Here is a 12,606-nt window from a genome sequence, read left to right as displayed (position 1 = left end):
TTTCAGCTTCAGCATCAGTCCTGCCGATGAATATTCAGGACTGATCTCCTTTAGGATGGACTGGTTTGATCTCTGTGCAGTCCAAGGGACTCTCCAGAGTCTTTTCCAGCACCACAGTTCCAAAGCCCTGGGGAGAGCTTAAAAATGGTATCTCATTTGAAAGAGTGGCTCTGTACCAGTCTGAGAGACAGACTGGCTTGATAAAAATGTGGGCTGGATGGCTTCCAGGGAAGGAGGGAAAATGCACAGCAGCCTAGCCAGCTCTAAGTGGAGCGCAGTGATGGTGTGTTCATTGCCTCGTGTAGCCTGAGTCTTAGGGCCTGTAAGGTACTGTCAAATATTCCTATAGGCTGATGCACACCTCCAACCCTGTACTGCTTTTCTGATGCCCTGAAAGGCCAGGTGATTATGTTTTAATTTTATTCCTACCGCTGCTCTCCAGCAAGAATCATTCTTCCCCACTTCTGAGGTTATTTGACTTCTCTAAGGAGACTTGCTTTTTCCTTTCCATTTTATGTTAGTATTATTAAAAAATTTAAAAGAGATTTTAACTTTAATAAGACTAACGTCTTAGACTTGCCCCTCTACTTTGAGTTCAGCTTTCCTTCTGCTTTATCTGAACTTTCCAATATCGACTTCATATCTTACAATAGTAAAAAATAACTGCAATAGTCAGCACCCCTATTTACAAGCATTTATAAGGATTTCCCTGGTGGCTCAGATGGTAAAGCATATGCCTACAATGTGGGAGTCCTGGGTTCAATCCCTGAGTTGGGAAGATCCCCTGGAGAAGGAAATGGAAACCCACTCCAGTACTCTTGCCTGGAGAATCCCATGGATGGAGAAGCCTGGTGGGCTACAGTCCATGGGGTTGCAAAGAGTCAGATGTGACTTCACTTTCACTATTTATAAGGGATTGAAGAGCTCTGTGTCAGGAAATGGGATACAGACAGCAATAAACATTTTCTTATTATTTCACAGTAGTATATCATCTGCCTCAGTTTCCTCAAAGCACTTGGGTCCTCACTTTTGTGTAGGAGCAGGAAAAAGAACGGTTGGGCACCATTACCTAGTAGATACGCTTTGCTAGAAAGGAAATTCTCAGAAAGTCAGCCTTGCCTCTGAGAACCAGACAAGGTGGCTGGCACAGAGCAGCAAAACCCAGGTGGATGCACAGGTGTCCCCACACAGGTTTCTCTCTGACTTCTGTAAATACTCCTCGCCATCCCTGAGGCTGGGACGAGTTGGCAGGCAGGTGACTCCTCATGCCAAGTGCAAAATTAAAGCACTCCTAAATGCGATCTTTCTCTCCGCTTTCTCAGACCAAGACGTGGGGAAGAGGTAGACGAGAGGAGAGGTAGCCGAGATTACCTGTGCACTGGAGGTCAGATTCCAGATCAGGAGGTCTCTCACCGCATTGCCGCTGGACTTCCTCGCCCTCTGTTGTGGACGGGATGTCCTTGGCTGCAGGAATATTAAACTTGACTCCCAATAGTAGGGCTCTACTGGGATGTCGGTGGGCTTCAGAGGTGGTTCGACTCGGCGATATTTTTTAGAACCCTCTTTCCTTACTTCTCCCGTCTGCCCACCATGAGTCAGACTCTCCCTTCACGGTTGCACAATGGTTGCAGCAGTTTCTAGGTAACGGGCTCCCTCAGCCCACTCTCCAGCCGGGATGCTGCTGTTGAAAGAACTTCTTTTCCCCCTGATCTGAGTTGAGTCTGTAACTGGGGCTGGGGTGACATTGACCCAAGAGCCCTGGCTCAGAAACCCTTGGACTCAGATTTTTCCAGACCCAGAGCTGGGAAGGGAGATGCAGATCCATGTCCCCCCACCCGCCCACTCTCCAAAAAAAAGACCGAGTAGTCGCCAAAGAAATGTCGATGTTCAGTAGGAAACTGCAAGTCACACTACTCTTCCTATAATTGATCAACCCCCCCCCCATTAAATACTCAGAAAGGCAATTTCTTCCCAGAAAGTAGAAAATCATCATTGTTGAGGTAGCATTAGTGTCTATGCTTTGTGACTCTAATGTCTCCTTTGCTCCCACTCCTCCTTCCCCTTCCCACCTCTTCTTCCTTTTTTCTTCTCTTTCCTACTTCCCCTTCCTTCTTCTTTCCCTCCTCTCCCTCCTAGTCTCTTCCCTGTGCCCCCACCCCCATTAATTGTCAGCATATCTATATGACTCAACGACATTGGTTGGATAAAGTGCAGTATCTCACTAAATAGAATGTTTCCATATTTGTTCCCCAGGAAGAAGAAATGCCAGATGTGGAAATTGACATTGATGATCTTCTTGATGCAGACAGTGAAGAAGAGAGGGCTTTAAAATTACGGGTAAGTAGTATTCAAAATCTAGATCCTTTGATGAATGCTTGAATCCACTTGGGTCTCCAGAGCATGGCTCTCACTGATCCTGCCCTGGGGTGGTGTTGGCACCAGCGCTTGGGCAGTGACAGGTTGCAGAGGGAATCAGTAGGATGCTGAGTATTCACCCACATAAACTGCATATCTGGAGATAAAACAGCCCAAAGGACCTGACTATAGTCAGATCTTAAATCACCTTATGGATGTGAGTTTCTCCAGCTCCAACTTCTTGGGAGAAAGATGGTTCTGTCTCCAGAGATCCATTTGCCAGAGAAGAAAGGCATGTCCCACAGTTGTATGAGAAGGAGAGGGGCTGAACTAGAACTGGAATACCTAAGCCCAGGATTCTGGTCTTACAGTTGTGGCTTATAACATTCATGAAATTCATTTCTAGATAAGATTGCTTGCAACATAATTCTAATAAAATATCTTTTATTGGAGCATGCTCACCTAATACAATGGATATTGAGATACCTCCACTTCCTTTGTCCAGAGCAAAAAATAATACTTATTTCCCTTTCCACGGGAAGTCAAATCTATCATTTTAAAATCTGCATTTGGGAGTTTCTAAAGCCAATTAACCTTTGACCTGCCATGGTTCTCACTGTTCATTGATAATTACTATTAATGGCTGTTAGTTATCACTGATGACAAATGATCACTAGGGGCAAGCAAAGGACACATTTGAATGTGTTAATGTGTTTAGTGTGTTAATAATTACTGGTGCCCCTTGAGTGGTGAGCAGTCTCAGTTTAATGATTATTTCTTGTTGTTAAATTTAGTTGGGAGATGATAACATCCGGTTATGAAAGTTACAAAAAGCAAACCAAAAACAAACAAAAAACCCCAGTACCAGTTCTATAGAAAATGTAATGACATAAAATTTTTTTTCTAAAAAATGATTACTTACTTGAAAGAGGCTTTAACTGCCATCAGATCACCCTGGCTGGTTCCCAGGGGAGGACAACCAAAGCCTGCAGAAGTGAGACAAGCTACTTTGTGGTTGAATCACAGCCAGGCTCTCATTCTCCACGTCCAGTGTGACTGTCACCATCTCTCACAGGCTGTCTCAACTTAAGTGTATCCAGATTATTATGAACCACATAGGCAGCCGGAAGGACAGATGTATATGAGTATATTCTGAAGAGTGCAAATGAAAGGTACAACTTTGTGTCTTCAGAGGGCTAACAGATACTGAAATACAGTGTGATTCTTGGTAGTCAGTATGAAATATTGATTTACCCTATTAAGAACAATGTTATAAAAATGAGATGATTTCACTTAAATGATGTTGAATTTTAAAATAAAACTTCTGTGTATTTTCTTCTAGGAAGCTCTTGTAGACTGCTACAAACCAACAGAGGTAAGCAAATCACTTTCCCTAAATGTCAAGTTTGAGCTGTTTTTTTTCTTTCTTTTTTTTTTTTTTATTAAATCAATTTCTCTATTTTAAAAGCGGAACCACAATAAGTGGTTTTGATTATGGGTGCACTAAGTAGCCATTATATCCATAAGTGAAGTACATGTGTTTGAGTAACACTGACTTCCTTATTTGTAAACCTAAACGTGTCTGGTTCTAGAAGACTTAAAACTAATAGAATTGGGTGTGTTGCATGCTTTTATATCATATAAAAGTCAAACTTCAAAGGAAATTATAAGAAGGTTTGGAATCATTTTAGTAAAAATTTTAAATTTATAACTGGAGAATACATTCTATTAGTGTAGAGGTATGTATTTTTAAAAAGTTTAAAGCTGATTCTGTCACTTATAATTGAATGGTTGCCTTTATTGGAAGGATAAATTTTATGCTTAGTGTGGATATTTGTCAAGAGCATAAGCATTAGTGTAAAACACTGATATTAGTTTGATCAGACCAAAGCATTTAATGAATACTCTAATGACCAGTGTACAAATTAAGGATTTGATCATTTAGGAAAATATTTGTAAAGGAAGTATTTTCACTTTGCTCCTATGATAAATAAGAGAAATTAGAAGATCTATCAGATGTTTTGAAGTTAATTTACAATATCAAAGCAATAATGAGAGGACTTCTGTTTTTGAAGTGGTATAACTACAAAGTGAGAGGAAAGCATGTTTTAAAGAGTATGTAAAATTTAAATGAATGGGAGATTTTAGGATCATTTGGCTTGAGGTCAATTACTTATTTGAGCTTTATTCTTACAATCTCTGTTTTCCTTTATATTTATTACATACTGTATTCATAGAGATTTTAAAATTTTAGGTATCAAAATGTATATATATATATATTTTAATCAATGTGATATGTATATTTATAATTTTGAAAACCAAAAACAGGCTTATGGTGAAAAAGTAGCCATGTCTTTCCCATTCCTTAGTTCCCCTCCCTAGAGGTATATATTTTATATTTATGTATCTTTGTATAACAACAATTTTGGCTGTTTCCCTGCTGTTTACTCTTATATTGCTGAGAATGCATTTACCACTTTTTTTCACTCCTTGACTTAAGAGGAATATGATAGATCTCTTACTCGCCACACAATTCGTTTCCTTCCATTCCCTCAATAAAATTATTTAACAGTATTGTTTTAACTCAGTAGTCAAGATTAACAATACCATGATTTAAATAAATGTTTTTCACTGATAAGTCAAACACTGAAATATTACCAATGCTTCTTTCTTGCATGGCCATTTGTTTTTCCTGGAGGTGATAAGTACCTTGTCATTTATTTTTGTCTAGTGCCTATTGGTATTTTTTGTTGTTGAACTCTCCAGAATCTTTGTCTATGTAGTATATTTTTTAAATGCTCAAACACATCATTACTATCACTCCACACCAGGCTTTCCTCCTGGAACCCCTTTGCAACAACATGGAGAAGTTATTCTCTGGGTCTGCTGAGTAGTTACTGTGTTGAGACTTCTGCTCACTGCTGTCCCCTGTCAGATGCTTTGTTTCTTAAATCTGTCTTCCTCATTTAAATCTGAGTACATCATCCTACAATAGCTTTTTGGGAAAGGATGTATAAAAGGTAAATTCTTTGAATCCCTGCATATATGAAAATATATCTTGATTGATAGTTTGGATTGCATAGAATTCTAGATAAAATTCATTTCTAAAACTCAATTTTAAGGGCATTATTCTATTGTATTACTTCAGTTGTTAAGAATTCAGAAGACTTTTCCATTCTCAGAATCTAGGTGACCTATTCTTTTCCCTTCAGTTAACTTGGATTATCTCCATGTTTTGGAATTTTACAATGATGTACTCTAGTGTGGGTCCTTTTCTGTTCATATGCTGGGTACTTTGTAAACTCTTTTAGTCTGAAGATTTATGCCTTTCAGCTCTTCAAAACTAATTTTTTAATATTTATTATTTTTATAAATTTTTCCCTTCAATATTCTATATTTTTGGCTCTCTTATTATTTAGATGTTACCTCTTCTAGATGGAGCCTCTAACTTCTTATCTTTTTCCTTTTGTTTTTCATCTCTGATCTTTTGTTCTACTTTCTGAAAGATTTCCCTGACTTTATCTTCTACACTTTTTATTGATATTTTAAAATTTCAGCTGTCTTATTTTTAATATTTAAGAACTCTTTCTTGATCACTGTTCACTATTTTGTTTGAGTACTTCTTCTCATATTATGGATGCATTTATTTCTTTTTTCTCCTTGAGGATATCAGTCAATGTTTTGTTTCCTTTTGAAGATTATTCTGCTCTCTGCATTTTCTCCTTTTTCTCTGAATCACGTTTTTTCTCTGTCCATTTTTGTCCATCCTTGCTAATTCTGGGCAGTGTATTCATGTTTGAATGTTAGGACTCAGTAAGCTGATTGGACTCTGTGTGTATGAGCACAATTTGTCCATTGGTGGGTCTCACCATGGAGTGACCAGGTTGCTAATCAGATTTTTTTTTAATTGTATGTGGGTATGGAGAAGGGGGTGCATTCTAGGTGGTTCAGTGGTAAAGAATATGCCTGCCAATGCAGGAGATGCAGAAGACGCAGGTTCTATCCCTGACTCAGGAAGATCCCCTGGAGGAGGAAATGGCAACCCAATCCAGTATTCTTGCCTGGAGAATCCCATGGACAGAGGAACCTGGTAGACTATAGTCCATAATGTTGCAGAGAGTCAGACACGACTGAGTGCACATACATACACACACACACATTTGGAACAGGGGGCTTCTCAAACTATTGCTGTTTGGGCATCTGTTTTCTGGAGAGGTTTTTCTGTTTGTCTGTTTTATTTTTTTAAGATTTGACCCCGTAAACTCCTATCTGAGGGTTGATAATCTGACTTTAGGCTTTGTCAAAGTAAGGGCAGAAAGGCAGCAGGTGACCTCACCCTTTAGCTCTTCGGGGACTAGAACTCCTTTATTTATACATAGTTGGGAAATCAAGAGTTAAATCAATTAGATATTTGGAGAACAGTATTGAATTGTTGCGAAAGGTTGGACAAGCTTAATGGAATCTTAGTCAGGAAAAGTGATGAATTATGCCGATGACATGTGATGTGGGGGTGGGGGGTGGCTGCTGAGAGTAGATGCAGGCTGGTGGGTGTAGACATGCCCCTTACTCACTTATCATCCCTTTTTTCTTCAGTTCTTCTGAGTGGGGAAGTGCATCTTTTGGTATTTAGGTGAGAAAGGTTGGATGTGCATGACAGCTCTCCTCCTCTTTCCCCCAGGTTTTGCAATGTTCAGGGAGAAAAGTGTTTATACTCCTTATAATTAAATGAGATGGAGGGTCTTTTCCTCCTGCAATAATAGTATTCCTTAAAGCAGAAACATTACTTTACCGACAAAGGTCCATATAGTCAAAGCTATGGGTTTTCCAGTAGTCATGTATGGATGTGAGAGTTGGACCATAAAGAAAGCTGAGTGCTGAAGAATTGATGCCTTTGAACTGTGGTGTTGGAGAAGACTCTTGAGAGTCCCTTGGACTGCAAGGAGATCAAGCCAGTCCATCCTAAAGGAAATCAATCCTGAATATTCATTGGAAGGATTGATGCTGAAGCTGAAACTCCAATACTTTGGCTCCCTGATGTGAAGAACTGACTCATTGGAAAAGACCCTGATGCTGGGAAAGGTTATAGGCAGGAGGAGAAGAGAATGACAGAGGATGAGATGGTTGGGTGGCATCACCAACTTGAGATGGACATGAGTTTGAGCAAGCTCTGGGAGTTGGTGATGGGAACTCCACATCAGGGAACTCCTACTTCCACACCAAGGAAGACTGGCATGCTGCAGTCCATGGGGTCGCAAAGAGTCATACACGCTAAGCAGCTGAACTGAGCTGGTCTCTTTGAAGAGGCTTATGAGATGAGAGGATGTGGTATTTGAATGTTCCTCGGAGTCCCAAAGGAAGAAGGAAGGAAAAGGTGCTGTAGTTTATGATGGAGCCTATCTTGCCCGCTTTTTTAGCTCATGGTTCCTAGGAATGGAAATGGTGTAAAACACTGGGGAATTTCAGTCAAGGTCATTGACATATTAAAGGATCATTTCAGAAAAGTTTGGATAGTTTTTTCTTTAAGCTTATGTGCATAAGAAACAGATTTTACTGGCACCTGGATTGTGATAATAAAATTAATAGCTTGTGTTTTCCCCAAGCTCTAGAGTTCATACTGAGGGAACAAGTATTATCTTATTTAATCCTCACAACCATCACTTCAAGCAGAGAATTTGGGTGACTTGTCTAAGATCTCGCAGCAGTGAGCAGAGAGACCGCGACTTATCCTTGAGTTTCTGACACCTGATCTTGTGCTCTTTCTTTCCATCCTGCCAGTCTTCCTAAGCTGCTTGACACAGCAAGACATGTAGGACATTAAAGGACTTTGACTTATCTCAGCTAAATGCCTCACAATTAATGGTGTTCCTTTTCAAGTCGCCTTCTCTGGAGGTACTATTTTTTGATCAAAAGAATTTTACATACAATTATTATGCCTCTTTGAAGTTAGGCATGTAAGGAAGCCATCTTTGCTGAATCAGACAGATCTATTTATAGTCTCATTGCAGAAGATGAGTTGGCAGTGGCGGGGCTGGGGGGCAGGGAGTGGAAAGAAGACTGGACTTTGAATCTAGAGTCTTATACCAGCACCAAACTTGTGTGACTTATAGCAATTTTCTCAACCTCTCTGAGCCTCCTTTTCCTCCTTTATGAAAATGGAGGTAGTAATAACCACCTCCTTAGATTTTAGTAAGGGCTATTTGCAATGAAAATATTATTAGTGATAGCAGCAATAATAATAGCTTAGTCATCTCTGAGCACATGCCAGGCACTGATCTAATGCATGTATTAATCATTTCATCTTCACAGCAGAGTTATGAGGTTGGCACTATGATCCTCAGTTGAGACACAGAACAGCCTGTGTAAATTGCCTCAGGTGACATAGTTAATAAGTAGAGAAGTCAGGGTACGTAGGAAAGCACATAACATGAAGCTTGCCACATGCTGGTTGAATCTGGCTCCATATAAGGCAATACTTCTCCATTACATATTAATCGCATAAAATGCCCAAATTCACTGATAATGATATTCTTGCATTATTTAATTTGAAGAGCAGGTTTGAAAGAATCTGCTGATTTCACAGAAGTGATATTGTTCTGTCACAGACTTTGGGTCCGTGATATCATCCCGTGTGGGTCCCTGGCTAGGAAGAAAGAGACTTGTGTTTCCCCATTTTGATTCATATGCCGAACTGTGGACTCTTGACATTTAAATCTTTCCTGACTTGGGCCCTTTAGAAAACACAGCAGTGTAATTGAAGTCCCCACACTAATGGATTAGTGATTGACTAGTCAGAATGGTGCTTTCATTTTTTTCCACTTCAATAAATGCCATTTCTGATGTAGTTGATACTAAAATAGAGCTGATAGGTAGAAAATAGGTAGAAAAAAGATATTTCTATATAAAACATGAAGAAAATAAGTAATTTTGCTTTGGTTACTACTTGGATTTGAAGGATGCAAGTGGAGTTTGTAGGGCTTCCCAGGTGGCTCAGAGGTAAAGAATCCACTTGCCAATGCAGGAGACACAGGAGACACATGTTCAATCTCTGGATTAGGAAGATCCCTTGGAGTAGGAAATGGCAACCCACTCCAGTATTCTTGCCTGGAAAATCCTGTAGATAGAGGAGCCTGGTGGACTATAGTCCATGTGGTTGCAAAGAGTTGAACATGACTGAGTCATTGACCATGCACGCAGTGCGCTTTGTAGAAATCAAGGATGGGGATGTCTTGGCCAACTAGCCAGGCTAGGGGGAAGCTTCTTCTCCTGTTGCTCAGTGTCACTTTGGATGGTTTTCAAATCTCAGGATCACAGAGGAACACTTCCATTGACTGGGATGGTGGAAAGAAATTGCATTTAATATGGGCTGGAGGGCATCTCTCTTACCATCTGTTAAAAGAATTGCCAGTTGGACTTACGGACTTTTCGAAATCTCTTTTTTATAGTTAAAGGTGGCTGTGCTATTGCTGTCTGATAAACATTAGATTTTTCTTTCTGGATTTATTTCCTTTTTGTGAAATAGAGGTTGAGGTATTACCTATCATCTTAGCCATCAGAGTCTGTCCACTGATATGCATGAGAAGTTCACACAGGATGACTCAGTTTGTGAGGAGGCGGTGAGAGGCATCTTTGGTCCCGGTAGTCGGCTGGGTCATAGAAATGTCATGCCATGTGACGGTACAGAAGAAGGATGTCTAATTATTGTTTGCAGATGGGAATTGGCCAGTGTTTTCAGAAGGACGGGTCTGCCTGTTGTTCATTGTGTGTTGGTGGGAAGGCAGATTCGCTTTCCTTGCTCTGATGTCATGGTGACTGCATCTTACATTTCTGATAGGCTTTGGTGCTGGCCATTGTCACCTTCCTACTCACACCCACCATTTAGTATCTTAACCTGTCATTTAAAATATTGTTCAGTTTATGCGTACATGGAAATACTCCCAGCCCTGATTACTGAGCTGACTGCAGCAGAAAGAAAATGTAAACTAGGAGAGTCGGTGTGAGTGGCTGGAGGAGGCTTGGCTTGGTGTTTTGCTATGTTCTCTTTGTTCATCCATTCAACAAATATTTATAGAAGATTTCTTTAGTCTAGGGACTTAGAGAGGGTGGCAAACATGTGTGTCCAGTTTAAAAACAATCTCTTAGGAACTTCCCTGGTGGTCCAGTGGCTAAGACTCCACGCTCCCAATGCACGGCCCGGGTTCCATCCCTGGTCAGGGAACTAGATCCCACAGGCCAAACCTAAGACCCAGTGCAGCCAAAATAAATAAATAAACATTAAATAATAAATAGAAAATAAGATCAATCTCTTAAAAGGCCACAGCCACTATGGTGAGAATTTCAATGCTCAAAAAATTTTAAAATAGGGATAAAATGACAGAAGTGCCAGGGTGTCAGCTTATCCCATGGTTCTCTAAGTTAGAAACCAAATTGCTGAATGGAGAGTGATTTTAGGGGATCTGTACTTTGCTGGGAAAAGCCGAGGAGGCTGCCGTTTTGCTTGTTTAATAGATCTGAGAGCCTGCATGCAGGGAAAACTTTTCATCTAGCTTCTCAAGGGATTTCCTCAAAAAAGACTGCTGTTTAGGACTGGGAAAAGGAGTAGAACAAGAATGTGAGATTAATGAGTTGAAATCTACCCTTTGAAAACTGTCACCTTCAGAATGATGTCTCTGAAGGGTAAGAATTGGGAAATTACAAAGAAAGACTGGAGTCAGATAGGAATGACATTCTAGCAGTTGGAGCCATTGGCTACAAGAGCCTAATTATGTGTTAGAGTAATTACGCAGGTAGATCATAAAGAGTTCAGATTGATTAGCCAGAAACATGGGAAGCTTTATCTAGTGGCCAAAATGATTTTAGTCCCAGTATGTCAGTTGTTCACACACTTTCCTTAGGGCTCTTTAGGCTCCAGGGAGCCTCTTCTGCCCAGGGAGAAAGAGCCAGGACATGTTGGAGCTGACTTTTGGACTCATTTTTAAAGAAGATTTATTTATTTACCTTATTTTTTGGCTTTGCTGGAAGAACCACATGCATCTTGCCATTGGATGGTCCCTCAGACATTAATGATTATTATTTTATAAAAGATTCAGTGGAGGAGGTAGAGGCTTTAAAAGGCAGTGACTTTAAGCAATTGGCATTTTCCAGTGATTGATTGTGCTTTTATGGCCTTTTCTTTTTCTATTAAATTCAAAATGAATGATCATGTGACACCATGATCATGTTTTAAAAGCTGATCAACCCTATATTAAAATCAGCTTTATGTTTTCTTCTTGTGTTTAGATTTATCTGGGCAAGAGAAAAACTATGTTAAAAGCAGTTTGACACATGATTTTTAATTTCCATATCTTTAGCAAAGGGAGTCACAATCACACAAGTCTCAAACAGTTTAGAAATGGCTTTCTTTCCTTTAGACAAGATTCAGGTGTTTGTACTAAATAATATTGTCCTTCATTGATAATAGAAGCCTTGATGAAATTAGTTTTCTTAGGGATTATGAAATGGGAATTCTGAGTGTAGTCCACGGATTATTTATTGGAGTTGGATTACTTATTTGGACTTTATGTGGTGTGAATTGCAGGTGTACGGTGTGTGAGAAACCCATAAGTAAGTGAAGGAAGAATTAAATGCCAGTTAGGTTGGATCTGGTGAGGGCAAATGAACTGTTCTGCTGCATATACAAAAAGGTTAGAATTTGGGTGCAAAATAAATTAATCTAAGAGCAGCGGTTTGAATCTCTAAAATAGATTCATGAGACCACTCTCATCAGCAGAGCAAATTAATCTTTAATGGTGGATAGTCAAGGAAATAAATGGACAAAATAGTGTCAGTGGTTTTTAAGTTAAAGGAGGGGGAACCAGGATGCAGTTAAGGCCTTCAGGAATGTACACTGGCAGAAGTCATTATAAGCACAGCAGGTACAAACCCTCACCCAAAACAGATTCATAAGCCTCTCTTCAGATCATGAAAAATAGGATCAGTTCTGGTGTGGTTCTGTTGGCAAATGAACTTCTCTGAAGAAAAACCCTCTCCCCTCCTCCACCCCCCAAAAGACGGGGAAATGAAGTATTTCAGTGATGAGTGATGCAGGCCCCGGTGCTGCTGAATAATGCCCTGACTGAGGAGCGCAAATCCCAGGGTCACACAGGGATGGGCTCGCCCCCAAAGCCACCTTCATCAGGGCGGATTCACCACCTGCCCCTTTGGCGTCCTGTGTGACCTGGACAGTCAAGCCAATGAAAGTGTACAGTGTGATTT

The 12,606-nt window shown here is 40.1% G+C and overlaps 1 protein-coding gene across 1 annotated transcript in view; it reads left to right on the top strand.

The window, feature by feature from the left end:
* Positions 1–12,606, top strand: part of PPP1R14C (protein phosphatase 1 regulatory inhibitor subunit 14C) — a 79,770-nt gene that overhangs the window by 57,593 nt on the left and 9,571 nt on the right. Inside the window, exons 2-3 of the mRNA XM_065931127.1 lie at positions 2,254–2,337; positions 3,698–3,730. Coding sequence (XP_065787199.1) covers positions 2,254–2,337; positions 3,698–3,730 — 117 coding nt within the window. The remainder of the gene's footprint in view (positions 1–2,253; positions 2,338–3,697; positions 3,731–12,606) is intronic.

This window comes from Muntiacus reevesi, chromosome 3, assembly GCF_963930625.1.
Source record: "Muntiacus reevesi chromosome 3, mMunRee1.1, whole genome shotgun sequence".
NCBI lineage: Eukaryota > Metazoa > Chordata > Mammalia > Artiodactyla > Cervidae > Muntiacus > Muntiacus reevesi.
This window is presented reverse-complemented; position numbering and strand designations above follow the sequence as displayed.